Genomic DNA, 19,077 nt, shown 5'->3' with positions numbered 1-19,077 from the left:
CAGGGGCTTTTCCTGACCCAGGGATTGAACCCAGGGTCTCCTGCATTGCAAGTGGATTCTTTACTGTCTGAGTCACTAGGAAAGCCCTGGAAAGAGTAAAGCACTCCTAAATAACCCACTTCATTAACCAACCCCTGGCTAGCTGCCTTAATTCTTAGTCTAGCCAAGGTTCTAGGCTTGGTCACATGAATGAAGTTTCTGTCCCCTGAAGCTACTGCCCAGTACTCCTCTCTCTCTTTCTCCCTCCCCCTCCCCTTTTTTACCTCTACAAAACCTTGAATAAATGATCTATTCTACTTCTCCCTTTACTCCTCCCTCAACACCCATGTTTCTAACCTCTTGCAATCTGGCTTTCTTCTCTCCTTTACAGAGAAACTCCATTTTAGAAGACTTCTAAAGACTTCAAAAATTCTGACTAACTCTCTGCAATTAACATTAATATTTGAGTCCCCTGGTTGCCATTCTTTCAATTATCAACATTTGTTAAAATTGGTCTTGGAAATGCCAAAATAAGTAAGACAGGTTCCTAATTCTCTAGAGGCTAAGAGTGTATTATGTGGGGTAAGTATATAAACAAGTAAGATCAGTATAATATTGCAGGTGCTGTAACAGAGGCACATAGAGTTGAGTCAAAGGCACAGTCTTTTTTATTTTATTTTATTTTTAAACTTTACATAATTGTATTAGTTTTGAGTCAAAGGCACAGTCTTAAAATGCACTCCTGACTCAGTGATGCTGTAATGGCAGAGCTTCTTCTGAACTCTCAGTCCTCCCTTCTCTCACCTTCCTTCTTTAGATCCTTTTCCTCACTTCTGAAGTGTAGAATTAAGATCCAAACAGGTCCAAACCCTCTGGCCTTCTCAGCCCACACACCTTCCTTACAGACTTCCCAGGCAACCAAAAATTAGACTCAAAATCTGAATCTCTAACCCCTACCTCTATTTTGATTGCCTAGGTCTTACTGCTGAACATTTTCACTTGGAAAACTCACTTCAAACTCATCATCATCCTAAGAAAATGTAGCCTATTTCCTTATCTCTGTCAAAAGTCTCCATATTCTCCCATTACTCACATTTAAAAATAGATATTAGCTCTTCTCAATCTTCCCCCTAACCCAACCAAGTACTTAGATGGTCCACAAATCCTATCCATGCTTCTTTCAAACTCATGATCACTCCTACTTATTAACTTCTATTGTGGCTATGTGTAGACTTTCTTATTTTTTCCTAGTGAATGTGACCATTTATCAAAGAGAGGAATTGATTTATTTCTTCTTTGTGTCTCTTATGGCATCTGGCATAGTGTATTGGATATAACTGTTAGTTATTCAACAAATATCTGTTATTGAAGCTACCTTACAACCAAGGGCTTGAAAAGTCATGAAGTAAAAACTGGATTTTTTCTGGGATCGAGCAAAAGTCAGACAATGAGTCATGGACATGAAGACAGAAAAGATCCCTCAGTCTCACCCCTTGCATTTTGTGTCGGCTCATAGTAACGACTCAGCCCTGTTCCCACTAACATGACTATTAATCAGCCCTGAGACCTCTGGGATGAAAGTGCTTCAGGTTAGCACTCTTGGCAGTCTGCCCAACTGATAGCACACTGAAATTGGGAGGAGAAGCAGATTCCAAAAACCAGGCTTAATTTCAAGTCCTCACAATCAAGTTGACAGCAGATAAATTGTAATGGGAGATGCATTTTTCCATTCCTCCATGCAGAATATAAATGAAAAAAATGTCTGCAGTCCCCAATATACTTAGTTTCCACTCTCAACCAAAAAGCTCCATTTCTATAGTATTAAAAACACAGAAAACTAGTTTGGAGAAAAGCCTTATTCTGGAGAACAGCTTTGGAGCACTGATTTTTAAATAAAAATATACCATGAAAAGACTCCATTCCCAGACACCATCTCTGGCAGTATGTATACTTTCTGATTCATGCCAAAAAATTTTTCCTGAAGTTGGAGCAACTGACAGCAAAGGGAATCTTAACTAACACTTTGGGCTCATCAAGCCAAGGAGAGCCGAGAGAAAATGTGGTCGGTTTTATTTGACTCGTGTCCACCTAACTTCCATTGTTCACTTCTGCTTAGTGTCCCAAAGCACGATTCCAAGCCCAAGTTGAAATTACATTTCTGGGTTAATAACAAGCACAGGAAAATAAATCACGTCTGCCCTAGGAGTGAACCCAAAACCAAAAGCTGCCAGAGAGGAATTCGTGAGTTGAGTTTAGAGTCAACTTTAATTCTGAAGGAAATGAACCTTTAAAGGAAAATTCAAATAACAACCTATGTAGACAAAACATTAGTCTACACTGCTTCGATTAATTTGGGGGCCTTTTATAACTTTTTTTTTCTTAAATGGATATCTGCCAGAGCAGAATTGCTCTCGTAAGATGGCTTGGAGCCAAATACAGTAACAGTATAGATATTTGTGCTCAGGTTTCATCAAATTCTTAGGTAAACTTCTACTTCCTAAAGAAACATCTAACTACTGACTTACCTCTGTAACAAGATTCCTATTTTAAAAAGTAAACCATTTGCCCAACATCAATTTCTTTCTTCCACCTGGACTTTAGTTTGTCTGGAACAGTAGTAACCTTTGTAGGTAGAAATTAGTACTATTCTAGACAACATGTCAGGTAAAAGGGCTCTGGACAGAGCTTGGACTGTCCACACCTGACTTGGAAACCAACATACTTTCCCCATAGTGCAGCCAATATAAGGGCCCCTTGAGGATAGTTTCATGTCCATCCCTCTGCCACTCAGGATCAAAGAGGATGCTTCTACATAGAACCTCTCTGCATCAAAGGAATGCTGTTAAATAGAACTATCACAAGAGATACAGATGTCATTTAAAATTTTCTGGTAGAACTTAAAGGAAAACAAGGTAAAATTAATTTAAATATTATATCTTATCTAACTCAATGTATTTGAAACATTATCATTTTAGCATCTAGTCAATATTTAAAACATTATTAGCGAGACATTTTACCTTTTTTTTCATACTGAGTCTTCAAAATCAAGTGTTTTACATTTGAGGTACTTCTCAGTCTGGACCAGTCATATTTCAGACACTCAACGGCAAGATGTGGCTAGTGGCTACCATATCAAACAGCATGGACCTGAAATGTCTTATGTGATAACTGTCTGCTAAATAAATGAAAAGCTCGAAAAGCTTTTAACTGCACCATTTATTTTCCCAATACCTCAATAAGAAACTAAGAGATAGCGGTTCTGTGAACAGTAAATAAAAGCTTCTGAAGAAAGGCAACATGACTCATTTATTCCAAATCAAACCATGAGTAGACTTGGAAAAAATTTCTGGTCATCTTGAAGTCTAGAACTTGCTACAAAAGATCAAAGCCTTCTTTGTAGGTGAACTTATGAAAATAACATGGTACCTATCAGGCTCTTCTCATTAAAAATGTGGCCAATTCCCAAATCTCCATTTACTTCAAACTGATACCTAGGTTTTTTTAACTACACAATTCCATCCTTTTTTTTTTTTTTTTCCAGATAGCTGGCAACTAAATTTCCTCTCTTAGCTGGCTCCAACCCTTCCTTCTCAATTTTGTCAAAAGCCAAACAAACAGTTCATACCTCAACTCTGCAGCTGAAAATTGTAAAAGGAATTCTGAACAAAGTTGCAATAAGCCTTTGAAATATAATGAAAAAACCACCAGATTGAATATAAAACATTTACTTAATATTAACTTCTAATCTCTAAGTAACCAGGAACACACACACACAGAAAGAACAAATCAGAATATCCTACGTAGAATAATAAAACTATAAATTAAATGTTTAATCCATTAAAAAAGACTCAAGCCCTTAGTAAAAATATTTTTAAAGATAACTCATAGAGTCAGTCAATCTGTAGTTTAAAAAAAAAAGACCATAGATTTGAGCACAGACTTGGAGTTCAACAAGCCTAGATTCAAACCCTAATCCAACCACTATGACCCATGAGTAAACTGTTTAACCCTTCTGAATATCTATTACCATCTGTAAAAAGAATAGCTAAAACTCTACCCTTCATACAGTTATTGCAAAGATTACACAAAATAAAATATTGTAATCAGCACATTATTTAGGTGCTAATAAGCATCAGTTAACTCTCAGCCCCCAGCCACATTAATTTCTTTAATTTTGACAAAGCAGAAAATACTTATGTGAGTTTATTTATAGCTCTAATACCAATATAAATAGGAACCCTACAATCCCAAATTTTTCTACTCTTAGAATGATGTTGGGGCTGGGATAATGAGGAGCTCAGCTATATGCTACTGACAGCAAAGATTTGTAAAGAGCTCTAGTATCTGCTGTCATCAACAGTTCAATGACCCCATTCCATTACCTCAAGCCTAGAATAATGCCAATATTAATGCAGTGAGCATTATCACAGAGAAATGTAGGGGGTAGTAAGGGAGCCCAGAAGGTAACACTTAGCTTAGTCTAGAGATAGGGCATGGGGGGCTTCCTGAAGAAGTTAACCATTTGATCTGCTCCTGGCAGCCAAAACTGGTGAGGACTATAGGGAAAGGAGTGGAGAAGGGAATCTAGAGACAAGAAATGGTGTGGGGCTTCCCTGGCGGCTCACTGGTAAAGAATCTGTTTGCCAATGCAGGAGACACAGTTCGATCCCTGGTCCAGGAAGATCCCACATGCCACAGAGCAACTAAGCCCTGGTGCCACAACTATTGAGCCAGTGCTCCAGAGCCTGGCATTGCAACTACTGCACCCACACACCCTAGAGTCTGTGCTCCGTAACAAGAGAAACCACTGCAGTGAAAAGCCCGTGCACTGTAACTAAAGAGTATATCCCGCTCGTCACAACTAGAGAAAAGCCCATGCAGCAACAAAGACCCAGCACAGGCAAAAGTGAATAAATAAATAAGTATTAAAAAGGAAATGGTACGAATGAAGACATAGGATGTGGTACAAACAAAAAAACAAGGTTGTCACTGGCAATCAAAATTGACATCAGTGAAAAGAGGAAGGAAACTGGTAGGAAACCAAAGACTAAGGGTACCTTATATGACAGCAGGTCAGAAGAAATAAATACTGACACACCAAACATATTTATCATTTCTGCCATCCCTTCTAGAAAAACAATACAAAAATACATGAAACAAGAAATATCTCTTAAGGACTTTCATATGGACAAAAGGTATCTATTAAACAACCTGGGGGAAGAAATTTTGGCAAACTATAATTTCACTAGGAAACCTTTCCCCAAGATTGAGCTTTCCTCATTAATATCAAAGCAGGAACTCAAAGGGTATTTGTGGTATAAAAGAAAAATCAACAATGAAATCACAATTATCATTTAATCTTCATTGGCATCAGGAGCCTTGGTACCACACAGAGCAACTCTCTCCCACAGGGCAAGGGAGAGACTTAGAATGAGGTCAAGTTCCTAACATGTATCTCATCCTGCCTAATACTTCTGGGAGGATCATTAAAAAGAGAAAAATTAAATATTTCCAGTTACTATTTGTCACATAATTAACTTTACAGTAATCTTTTCTATTTATTTTTAATTAATTTTTATTGGAGTATAGCATATTAGTTTCTGCCCTACAGCAAAGTGAATCAGATATATATATATATATATACCCCTCTCTTTTGGATTTCCCTCCCATTAGGTCATCACAGAGTAATCTTTTTAAGTTGAAAAAAAATGGCCTATGGAAAAAAAAAAAAAAAACACAGAAATGGCAAAATCTGAAGAGAAGAGATAATATGACAGCAAGACCAGAGCGTTGGGAGTGAAGTCCTAGGATCAAGATACCAAGAAGAAATTCTAGGGGAAGTCCAACTTTAGGGAAACCCAGTGGGAAAGTATTTTTTTAAATAGACAGTTTGGGGATTAAAAGCAGAAAAGCCCTTCCAGGAAATCATGTTACTGGAGTTCTAAATCCTTTTAGTCTTTTTCTATTCATAGGCTACAGCTCTAAAGAGTACTCTAAATAATTAGCTGCTGCAGATGAGGGAAGGCAATTTGGAGATGCTGAAGAATATCAGGTAGTAACAACAGCAATACAAGATCTGGACTTCTTTGCTGGGCACAATCCTTTGCTGGTACTATAACTTCTTCCTAATAACATTAGCTTGTTCTTGGGTTTCCATATTAAATCAAACAACTTCTCTCCAAAAGGCCCAGTTCTTAATTGCTTAATCAGTTCTTGTCTCTAGTTTCAGTTAGATAAATACATACAAACAGAAATTGGAACTAAATGTCTATACAGACTCAATTTCAAAAATAAGAAGAGAAGACAACATTATAAACTTCCAGATGGTTGTCAATTTAAGCAAATCTACTCTTCTAATGTCGAAGGCAGAAGAGTCTATGTGCAAAAAAGGATACAAAAAAAGGAAAATATAGAAATGTAGACAAGTGTCATAAAAATAATGTCTTCAAGAGGATGTGCCCAACCCTCTGCATAAGTATGTCATAAGAATAAGATGAGATAGATTTCTGTGTACAGACAATAAGCTCTGAACTCTCCCAGTCTGTACAACTTATTTTCAGGGTTTTTTTAGCTTGATAACAGAAGAGCAGAAGAAAGAGTATTCTAATATCTTTTCATATAATTTAGAATATTCATTGATACTACATTGAAACGTGACAAGTTGTAGTTTCTTTTCCTTTTCCAGCCTTATTGAGCTATATTTAACATATAACATATATGTAAGTTTAAGTAGTATATACATGATGATTTGATAGACATATTTATATGAAATGATTACCAAAATAAGATCAGTTAACACATCTATTATCTCACACAGTTAACCCTGTTTGTTTGTATATGGTAAGAATATTTATATTTTTGCATTTAATGATGTTCTTTTTCTCTCAGATATTTAATGAGCATCTACTATGTTCCAGGCAATGTGTTGCTTTGCCAGATAATAACTTCAGAGTCTTTCAGTAACGCTCCTTCTCCTATTTTCTACAGTAAGGTCCCCAACCTCCGAGATCTAATGTCTGAAAATGTCAGGTGGAGCTGATGTAATAATAATAGAAATAAAGTGCACAATAAATGCAATACGCTTGAATCATCCCCAAACCATCCTTCTCCCACTTCTGGTTCATGGGAAAAACTTCACCAGAGATCTTCCAGTCTCTGGTGCTGGAAAGGTTAGGGACAGCTGTCCTACAGCACTTAGCATGGTACTGAGTTCAGAACATCTGCCCAATAAATGTCCATGAGAATATTTCTTTAAGTGAACATAGGGGGACGTATGCAGTTAGCACTAGACCCAGTGACATAGCACAGACACTCTTGTACAAGGGGCCCACTTCAATAACAACCTGCCTCTGCTTACTGACCCATGCCCCATTCCAAAAGGTTTGTCACACCATACATACCTGTCCACTGAGGGGGACAGCGGCAGTTGTAGGTATTGACCCCATCCACACAAACCCCTCCATTCTGACACTTGTGGTTAGGACAGTCATCTATATTCCGCTCACAGGTGACTCCTTCAAAACCTAGTAAGAGAAGATTAAAGGAAATGATAAATTCTCATAGAGATGATGTGATCTGTTCTTCTCCACAGGATATGGTCATCAGAACAGACTGACTTCATTATTACAGTTCAACAGACAGCAGATGGTCAACCCAAGACTCACCATATAAAAATCCCCCATCTTCTGTCTTTTCTTGCCTCATGCATAGACAGTTAAAACGAATCACTGTGCCAAAGACATGCCTTCATAGTTACCTCACAAGTATTTCAAAGTGTTTTCATGAAATAAAATCCCAGTGAAGACAAATGTCTACTCGGGACAGCTGGTTCTAAAAAAAAGGGCATTAGATTTTCCCCAGCTCCATGCTAGATTAATGGGAAGAACAAATAAAAGATCACCTAATTAAATTTAAATTTCTTTTTGTTTTTTTCTTGGGAAAATCATGGGGGAGAATAGGGAGACATAAAAAAAATACTGAACTGAAAGTCTGAAGATAAGGGTCAAGTTCTAACCTCACTGCTTATAAGCCATTTAATACTTGGTAATTATAAGCTCTAAAGTAGCTTCCTCATCTGTAAAATAAGTCTGGCTGCACCTGCCCAGCCTGTCTTTCAAGGTTGTTATAAGTGCCACATCGTAAGTATAACACAATATAAATATAAAAAGCTATCTGAATATGGAGTGGCATTATTACTAACTAAACTTGACAATTCTTCAAATTGTTCATCCTCCTTTCCACACTTATAGCACTGCTTCCTTCCTCTTGATTTTTCCCTTTTATTAAAAATGAAAATACCACATCAAACTTTACCCTAATTGCCCATAGCATGTTCCCCTATATAATTTATGAGTGAGTGAAGTCATTTAGTCGTGTCTGATTCTTTGTGACCCCATTGACTGTAGCCTCTCTGTCCACGGGATTTTCCAGGCAAGAATACTGGAGTGGGTTGCCATATCCTTCTCCAAGAGATCTTCCCGACTGAGGGATTGAACCTGGGTCTCCCGCATCATAGGCAGATGCTTTACCATCTGAGCCACCAGGGAAGTCCTATATAATTTATACATTGGGCTTTTTTTTTTTTATTTATTTATTTTTTTTTTACTTTACAATATTGTATTGGTTTTGTCATATATCAACATGCATCCGACACGGGTGTACATGTGTTCTCTTTCCTTCCTACCAAATCTCTTAACTATTAAAATGGAAGACTATCAGCTTTAAGACAAGAGAGGAAGTTTACAGAACATTCCCTTATTTGAAATACATATAACTAAGTATTTGGCCTCTTCAGAATGTCCCTTAAGTTTCTCTCTTTTACTACTCAAAACACATATTGGGTCTTATATTGGCACTGGTATAGTTAAATAAAAGAACGAGTTCCTGCTTTCAGGACACTGCAGTCTGGTGAGTGGGCAGACATCAATCACGCCTTGCTTTCTTCATTCCTTTGCACAAGCTACTGTGGCGTTCTACATCTGCTCTGTTACACTGGAACACAGCTGGTTTCTCTGAATACAGTCGCAGTCATGTGCATGAGTATGAACCAAGTAACCAAAAAAATTACCCAGAGACCAAAGGAAATCACTTTGTAGAAGATGGAGATAATTGAACGCTTGACTGAAGAGAATTCTATTTCTCCAGTATTTGGTAAGAAGTCCATGCAAGCAGATGAGTCATTAAGTAAGCTTGAGAAAGACTATGAAAACATTTATAGACTCAGATTTTTAAAAAATTAATCATATTACTCAAATATCTTCTGGGCTTCCCAGGTGCTGTTAGTGGTAAAGTATCCGCCTGCCAGTGCAGGAGACATAAGAGACGAGGGTTTGATCCCTGGGTTGGAAAGATCACCTGGAGAAGGAAATGGCAACCCACTCCAGTGTTCCCGCCCAGAAAGTCCCATGGACAGAGAAGCCTCGCAGGTTACAGTCAACAGGGTCACAAAGAGTCGGACATGAATGAAGTGACTTAGCATGCACTCATATATCTGTTTAATCATATGACAATCTTACAAATGGATGGAGTCAATAAATGCTGAACTGCTTAAGCCCACCCAATATTATGATAAAGTGAGAGCAAATCTATAGATCCACAAAGTACAGTCCCTGAACAACAACTGCAGTCTCTGTTTCTAGTCTAGTGCTCTTAAACGGAAACATTCTTTGGAAAAGTTAGATACTTTCAGAATGTGGGAGAGAAATAAAGGGTCCTGGCCCACCACTGTTAGAAACCCCTGTGGTTTGGTGGTGTCCTAGAACTGATACTGGCCATTCCAACTTGATCTCCCTGGTGACCAAGACTAAATATGGTTGGATAAGGTGTCAAAGAGGTGATGAAGCCTTTGTAGCCAAACTATTTGAATTTATATTAGCCAGTGTTACAATGAACAGAATTCACCAACCACAGACAAATTAAGAAAGCTGAAACATTTCAACATAACATATAAGAAATAAGATGTTTTCTTTTCATCACTATTTTTGAGATAGTTCTTACCTGTCACTATGTAGTTATTTAGGCAGAAAGGCAAATAGGTGAAAGAGTTAACTCATGGTTGAAGCATGGCCTCTGGGTTAAACTGCCTAGATTCAATTCTCACACTTTCCATGCAGTAGAAGAGTGAACATGGGCAAGATATTATATATGCTTAATACTTAAACTTTCTTTCCTCTCTTGACTAATTAACAGGACCTACCTGAAAGGTTGTTTTAATGATTAAATGAGTTAGACAGAAAAAAAAAAAAAAATTTAACAAACTGTGCTGGAACAACTGAATATCTAGATGCAAAAGAATAAAGTTGGATTCCTTCCTCATCCCATAAACAAAAATGAACTCAAAAATGTATGAGTTAAAATGATAAGATTCTTAGGATAAAACATAGGAGGAAATCTTTGAGACCTGGGCTAGATAGAGATGTCTTACACATGACCAAAAGCAAGTCACAAAAGAAAAAACTGACAGTTTGGAATTAATCAAAATTAAAACCACCTGGGTTTCAAAGAAACCCAATCAAGAAAGTAAAAAGACAGTTCACAGAAAGGGAGAAAATATTTGCAAATCATATATCTAGGAGATACAAAGAACTCTTACAACAATATTAAAATACAATATCCATAATAATACAAATAATCCAGTTATAAAATGGGTGAAGGCGCTAAATAGACATTTCTCCAAGGAAGATACACAAAAGGCCAGTAAGCACATGAAATGATGCTCAGCATCAGCCATCAGGAAAATGCAAATCATGACCACAATAAGCTATCACTTCACACCCACTAGAATGGCTATAATTTAAAAGACAGATAGCAACAAGTGCTGGTGAGGTAATGGAGAAATTGGAAATCCTTATACACTGCTGGTTGGAAGGTATTAATAAAATAATGCAGCCACTATGGGCTATAGTCTGGCAGTCCCGAAAAGATTAAATAGGGTTACCATACCACCCAGCAATTCCTCTCATAAGTAAAACCAAAAGAAATGGAAAATATATGCCCATTCAAAGACTTGTACAAGAATGTTCAGAGCAACATTATTCTTAATTGTCAAAAAAAAAAAGCAGAAGCAGCCCAAATGTCTATTTCGTGATGAATAGATAAATACAAAGTGGTAAATCCATATAATGGAATATAATGCATACACAAGAAGCATACTATGTGTTCCCATTTATATGAAATGTCCAGAATAGACAGCTCTATAGAGAGAGTAGATGAGTAATTGCCTAGTGCTGGGAGGGAGTTGGGGCGGGGGGCAGGGGAGGGGAGTGGGGAGGTTAGGGAGTGACTGCTAATGGGAACAAAGTTTCTTTTGAAGTCATATAAAAATGAGCTAAAATTTTTTGTGGTAATGGTTACATATATCTGTAAATATACTCAAAACCACTGAACAGTGTGCTTTAAAAGAAAATTATATGGTATGTAAATTGTATCTCAATAAAACTGTTATATTTGAAGGAAAAGCACTTAAAACAATGCCTGATGGCACTGTGTTTATTATATGTTAGTGGGATCAAAGCATCTCTTAGAGATTATCTACTCTAATCCTTTTATGTTACAGATGAAGAAGGGGCACACGGCTGACTTACTGTACATGGCTAGGAGGCAGGAGCCAGTCCTAAACCAGAAACTTTACCTAGATTTGGTCAGTATGGTCTCTGGGACCCCAAAGTTCTCTTCCAAAAATCTGAAAAACTGACGTTGGGTCAAAAGTTCCCATATCTGAGAAAACTCTAGCCAAATTAGTTCTCCTCGAAAATTAAGACAGGATTTATGCTTTAAAAATAGAGATACAGGGCTCTTTTTGGAAATAACCAGCAAATTCTTATAAAAAGTCTACGCAAAGTAGGGGTAAGGGGGTGCAGAGGATGGATGTGGCTTCAATGAATAAGTTACAGTGCAATCACTTCTTTAAAATGTTTTAAGGTTTTAAGGGAAAGGGAAGCAGACAAGTCTCCAGACCTGTGGGTGGGATGGGTGTAGCCGACTTATGGAAAGGCTCACATGACTGTACTAAAAGGAGTTTGCTGCTCGAAGCCAACTCACATCCTTAAAAGGCCAAAAAGAAAGAAATTAAACTCAGAAGGAACATTTTTAAGACTGTGCTGTAATAAAACCATGGGCCACGTAACTGATAAACGATGACAGGGAGGGTGGGGAGCAGAAAAGTGTCTTTTGAACTTGTCATCCCACACAGATACCAGCATCTCTCAAGAGAGCTTCCATATCTTTTCATTTTTATTCCCTAGGAGGTGTGATGGTGGAAAGACTTGGTGCAGAGGCTCAAAGAGGAGAGCAGAAAGGGGAAGCTGAGATGACACAACTGGGATCCTCCCAGGCCAGGCTGAAGGTCCTCAGGAAGAGCTTCCGTGCACAGGGATAAGAGAGTGAAGAAAACCCAGGGATACCTGGAACTGGACAAAGGCACCAAAGGTAAACAGCTACAGGCTACCTTCTCTCCCTGCCCTCTGGAAAGAAGCCTGTTAAAAGAGCAAATTGGTCCCAATTCCATCCCACTGGTTTCCTTGGCACACTTCATCCATCCTCTGAATGGGCCCCAGTGAGCTCACTGACCCCATGGGTGGCCCATGAATTTTAGCCCCACCACCCACCCAGGCTGCTGTTCCTACCCATCTCCCTCTGTATCTCCCAAATGAGCTCTACTTTCCTAACTTTACCTCCTAAGAAGTCAGAGAAATGAGTAAAGGGATTCAAAAGAAATAACTTCCAAACTTTTTTTAAATTGCAGAATATAGGAATGCTCTTCTGTATCACATCCAATTCATTCATTTGTCAAATATTCACTGAGTCTCAATTTGTGCCAGGCAAGAGGTTGGATACTGGGGGCGGGGGGCGGGGGGCAGGTAATTAAGATGAGAGTGTCTACCGGAAAGGAAGAACAGGTAGTTTAATAAGTGTTGTGCTAGAGGTACATAGGTTGCGAAAGATCTTGAGAGAGTCTCTAGTCCCCCCGGGGGTGGGGAATACAGAAGGCATTTCAGTGAAATAGATGCCTTTGGCACATCACAAGGAATAAATTCTAAACAAAAAGGCAGGGTGGGAGGGGGAAGTAAGTGATAGAAGGCTGAAGAGATAGCAGGGGCAAAACTGTCAAGCATGGGAGGACAGGAAAAACATGAAGGAACATCAAGAAAAACTGGACTCAGGGCCCAAACTAAAGGGGCTAAAAGAATGCGCCCTGCAAAATGGTATGATAATTTCTGCATCTGCTCCAGAGAAATCTGCCAGAATATGATTAGTATAATACCCCAGAGAACGTCACATGCCTTGTGCATATGAGAATGCAAGGGGGAATTATTTCTAAGAGTTTTTAAGCTCAGCAACTGCAGAGCAGACACAAAAGCCACAGAATGTGGCTAAGCTTTATTTTAATGATATAGGGATATTACATATAATCAAGCCTGTAAAGTACAGGGGTGATTTACAAAGGATAAACCTTCTTTGTTTGGAGAGAACAGATTGGGCAGCTTTTTATGAAGTTTAAAAATCATAAAGGAATAAGGAGGTACAGGAGAGAAAGAAAAAGGGAAAGTCCATCAGGGATTGTCCAGTCCAACTGTGAACTCGCAGGCAAAGCCAGGAGATGCAAACAGCACACTGCTACTTCTTAATATATCCACAGGCATACAACCAGCTTAACTTATAAACCCCAAAACATTGGGAGTCAGTGATTCAAGAATGTATCTTCTATTTTGTTCTTTAGCTAAAATTATTCTAGCTGAGTACTCCTCCTTACAGTTTCTGCTAAAATCTTTACCTAACAGTAGTTTATGAAAGATCTGGGTTATTAACAGTTGCTGAATCAAGGAGAAGATGAAATACAGTTCCTTGATTTCATTCTATCAACTCCCTCTTGAATATATTCCTTTTTTCTTCCCTCTATTGAGAAACATTTCTTTCTTTATTACTCAGGATGAGTCATATTTACAGTTTTAATTCCCCCCATCAATCTTAATACTAAAATCATCTCAGTAACTATAGTGCCCTTTGCAGGAAAAGAACTATGTTATAACCATTCAAATATAATCACTAACTTATGTAGGGTTCACTGAGTTTTAGAGTTGAAAAGAACTCCAATTCTTTTTACTCAGTACTAGTGTAAACCAGTACAGAAGGAGAAGCTAGACTAAGTCTAGCAGGTATGTTACCAGGAAGAAAATAAGAAAACCAAAATTGTGCTCTCAGTACTACCATCCTATACTAACCTTGGCCTGTAAAGTCAGAAGGTGTGTGCCTAGTATATACCTGTCACGGTTTCCAGGTGCTTGGGATACATCACCAAACAAAAACAGAGATCCTAGCTTTTACTCTGGAGAGGAGAAGAGGCAGAAAAATTTGGAAAGACAGACAATAAACAATAGACATAATGAGCTAAATTATATAGTGAAAATTATACAGTAAGATGATGACAAGCGTTACCAAAAAAGAAAAGAAAAGGTAGACCAAGGCCAGAGATGAAGGCGGAAGGGAAAGGTTACAATCTGAAATAGGGCGATCAGGGCAAGCTTCAGTTAAAACTGACAAGATTTGAAATGTGGTGGGAAGCAGCCATCTGAGAACTGCAGAACCTGGACAAAAGTGACTTTACCTGTCACTGGCTTGGTTTCCCCATCTTTAGAATGGAAATAATGATTCTCTTCAAATAAGGGTGCTGTTTACATTGAGATAGTGATTGCTATTTTAAGTAACATTTTAGTCTCTTGACTAGTGTTGGGGGCAATGCAGGAGGGACGGGAGAACAGTATTGCATTATAAAAAGGACTCTGTAAAAGAAAATCATCTCCAGGCATTATTTCTCTATGTGGAAATAAAGTTAATACTTTGCAAACTCCACCTGGGACATAAAAACAATGAGCATAAAATCTTACACATTGTATAAATATATATTTATTCACAGTGTTATTGCATCATCTATTGTTTTTAATTCTTTTTTAATTTCCTTCTATATATTGTCCAAGCTGACATCATCTGTTTCAGATCATGAGACCCTGAAAGGCAACAACTAGCCTACTTTACTATTTTTAGATATCTGCATGATGCCATACACAGCCTGTAGGCATGTGCTCAGTCACTCAGTCATATCCGACTCTTTGCAACCCCACAGACTATAGCCCACTAGGCTCCCCTGTCCATGGAATTTTCTAGGCAAGAATGCTGGAGCAGGTTGCCATTTCCTACTCTAGGGGATCAAACCTGCATCTCTTGTGTCTTCTTCATCGGCAGGCAAATTCTATACTACTGGGCTACCTGGGAAGCCCATACACAGGCTGGTGTATAACAAATACTATCGATCATAATTAAAAGTATCTCCTTTTTATTTTAACATGAACCTACTTTTTTTAACCCACACATCCCTAAACATTTAACAAAAAGTCTTAGACATTTCAAAGCACCTTCAGGGGCAGACAAGAAGTTAACATTTGGAAATAACCTGCCTGGATTTCAGGACTCGGCCTAACCACATGTCATCTGTACAACTTTGGGTAAATTGCTTCACATCTCAAAACTTGAGTTGTTTCACCTGGGAAAACTTGAACAATAATACCTGTCTCCAAGGATTTTGTGTAATAGAGCTAATGGCTGCAGAAGTACCTGGCACAGTGCCTGACTTATAAAAGGCATTAAATAAATGTTAGTTTGCTCTTTGCCAAATCTTCTGCCCCCAGCCTTGCACCCTGATCCCAATCCCAAACACACACACATACACACACTTCATCAGTATATTAAAGAAAAAAAAAAAAAAAAGCCTTGCTTTAAACTATAAGTGGAGTGTAAGAGACAGCCAAGACGTCCTTACTCCATCCCACCAGCCCTGGCAGCCTCTAGCTGTGGAATCCCTGGTTATTTCCTTTCTCAAGGAGGAGATACTATTCTGGTTTGACAGATCCTTTCCTGGACACACTCTCAGAATTCCCTAAGGTTCTTATCGTGGCTGATGGATAACAATGCAGAGGCTATGGGAGTGAATAATCACTCGCTCCCAGCTAAAAACTTCCTTTATTGACTTCTCTAACTTCCCGTTAGTACTTTGCTGCCAAATCAACCTCCTGTCCTAGGCAACTATTAAAACTAATTTTCTTGAAACTAAAAGACATGTTTAGTGGTCAGCAATAAATTGCACTAACCTCAATTACTAGCCACTTAGGCTATTAGAATGCCAGACTATTAGAATATTCACAAAATTAAATTGTTTACATTTCTGTTTCCTTCTTTTAACCCTTAAAATGCAAACAAAAGCAGGAATGAAGAAAGACACCTTTTAGTTATTCCTTCTAAAAGATAATGTGGATGACAGTAATATTAGGTAAATAAATACTTAGTGTATAAAATGACAGCAGTATCTATTCTTCACCGAAAGAGAAACTGAAAGCAAGGCAATTAAGCAGCTTGTTTTCACGGCTTCTGGTTAAGTGGTATCTCTTCCTATTATGTGGCAGTGTCTTGTATTGCGTATTCCAAGTACATAGGATGGTGCCTAGAACATAGTGGGCAGCCAAAAAATTTTAACTGAATGAAATGAATAAATTGCCATTTGCTTTTATCCTGAAGACCAACGTATGACCTTTAATCCCCAAAAGAGAAAACACACGATCCCATTACATGTGACCCATATCCACAACACCAGAATCTAAGATTCCTACTTCAAAAGAGTAGCTGGAACAGCTTTTTGAGGCAATTCTGCTTACTCAGCACGTTATTCCCTCCCTACGGTTTTTCCTTCTTTTGTTTTTGCACTAAGGATATTTGTATAAAAACAGAATCTTTGTTGCTTAGTAATTCATCTGTTCCAGCCACTTGTGCTCTGTTCTCAGTCAAAATTCTCAGTTTTCGGCCTCCTCATCAGTTTTATAGGGAGTTTAGTGAACTGGCCAGCCTCGCTCCTTTTTCCATCCTACAGAACAACGGGCCCCAAGTTCCCACACATTACTCCTCTTTTGCTTCTATCTTGGGTTATGTGTCGTTGTGCCAAACATCATCTATCAGCAGTCATCAAAAACTGCTCACTCGTTAACAGAGCACCACCACCACGCCAGCTGCAAAAGTCTCCAGCTTCAAGTCTGGGTAGGGTTACCCCAAAGTTAGAGAGGGTTCTAAAGACCAGAATTTCAAAGAAAATTATAAAAGAGTAGGGGGGTGCAATCAAGTAACTAGTAAAATAATCCATTATTCCATCAGAGGTAAAAGCATATAAGAAAGTTGATTATCTAGTATTACTATCAATTCAGTTTGAAGCATTTTATTAATCACACATTAAATTTTTCAATGTCTAATTCTCCTTATGTTCCTTTCCATTCTATAGACTTATCAATCTTTTCCCAGAGCTCTGTTTCTCTTATTTCTCACTGTTCCTCCAAAAAGGACAATAAACAATTTCCAAGTCACTCATCATCATAAACTCTGACATGTTAAATTACCCCCTGCTCAGTTTATGGACCACACTGGGCCCATAAAACTCCTCTCTCACCAGCAAACCACCCCACACAACATTCTCACTTCCCCTTTTCCCTGCTGGGAAGGATACTTCCTCAAGGAACACTGAACCACACCCCATCCCCTTCCTTCCTGCTGGATGTGCATCCCCCAAGCCAGGACACTAGGGGGACTCCTTACCTGGAAGGCAACTGCACTCAAAGGTAAAGTCACCGGTCTGCCGGCAGGTACCTCCGTTGACACAGGGGGAGGGTGCGCAGGGCACATAGGGACTGTCGCAGTGCTGGCCTGTGAAGCCCTGGGGGCACTGGCACTGATAGGAGCCCGGGAGGTTGAGGCAGGTGCCACCGTGCTGGCACTGTCCTGGAATGTCACACTCATTGACATCAGTCTCACATTTCTGCCCTGTGAAGCCTGCAAGGCATGTGCAGGAGAACTGGTTGGCCATAGTGGTACAGGTACTTCCGTTTGCACAGGGGTGGGACAGGCAGGCATCAGTCCACTGGCACAGTTTACCTACAGGAAAGATAACAGAAGTAAGAAATTGACCACAGAAATGGGTGTCAGCCCATCCCACCCCACATCTCCCACCCAACAGGTGACGTAAGGAAGCCATTGCGTGGAGAATCCCTAAGTTCTCTGAACTGTACAGGAAGCCCGTATCAGAGCCTCCCCAAGTTCATCTGACAGGAGCACTCTCCAGGGCCCTTAGCTGAGACACAAAGACTCAGTGGAGCACAGGAGTGACTGTAGGTAAATCGCAGGAAGCCTACAAGAATCCCTGCAGCACAGAAGGGTCTGGATCCACCTAGTGTCTCACACCTCTTTGTTTCTGCCTAAGATACTCCTCTGTTTGGAAGGCTGTCTTCCATGTTGTTCACCCAGTGGGCTGCACTGTCTTGATAATTCTACTCATAAGTCACCACTGCCATAAAGTCATCCTTAATGCTCCACCCAGGTACCCAAGCCCCCAACCCCTCTCTTTCCCTCACATACACACCTGTACACATGCAAACACATACCCCAAGTTTGCTGTTTTCTTTTATTATGTCACCTGTCACACTAGCAGGGCTCCGATCCCTAGAGTAGGCTCCCAAATCATGTCTTTTGAATGAAAATAAAATGTACTGATATTTTCCACAATACACTGTGACTAAACAGACCTCTTAGATGATAAAAACAAGTCAATATGACTTCTGCTTCCCTTAAACACAACACACATGCACACGTATTCCGGGAAACATCTTGTTAATTGTGGTCTTGACAAAAATAGTGCTGGATGTGTTTGAAGAAGATGAAGAATCTCTGGCTTCTTAAACATGAAAAAAACTAGAAGCTGTCATAAGAATAAAGATCTAGAAAGGCAATTCTTGTGGACTCTCTCAGGTAGGAAAGCGCTAGAAAGAATCAGGAAGACAGTGTTCAATCTCAAGGAATCAAAACAGATTCTCTGAGGTAGAGAGAGAGAGAGGGAAAAAAACTACTTCTATGCTACTAGTAAATTCAGTATTCACGTGGCTTTCTATTTTCATGAGTTCGAGTTTTTTCAAAACTGAAGATCTGAGAATCTCCTGAATGTGTTAATACTCCAATTGGTTGTCTAGGTAAACATTAAAATCTTTGACCCCACCTCCACATAGAAAAGCAAGTAAG

At 39.0% G+C, this 19,077-nt stretch overlaps 1 protein-coding gene across 1 annotated transcript in view; it reads right to left on the bottom strand.

Annotated features, from left to right (window-relative positions):
• Window positions 1-19,077, bottom strand: part of NOTCH2 (notch receptor 2) — a 175,016-nt gene that overhangs the window by 74,476 nt on the left and 81,463 nt on the right. Inside the window, 2 exon segments of the mRNA XM_005895272.2 lie at window positions 7,380-7,502; window positions 17,605-17,940. Coding sequence (XP_005895334.2) covers window positions 7,380-7,502; window positions 17,605-17,940 — 459 coding nt within the window.

This window comes from Bos mutus, chromosome 3 (assembly GCF_027580195.1).
Source record: "Bos mutus isolate GX-2022 chromosome 3, NWIPB_WYAK_1.1, whole genome shotgun sequence".
NCBI classification, from domain to species: domain Eukaryota; kingdom Metazoa; phylum Chordata; class Mammalia; order Artiodactyla; family Bovidae; genus Bos; species Bos mutus.
This window is presented reverse-complemented; position numbering and strand designations above follow the sequence as displayed.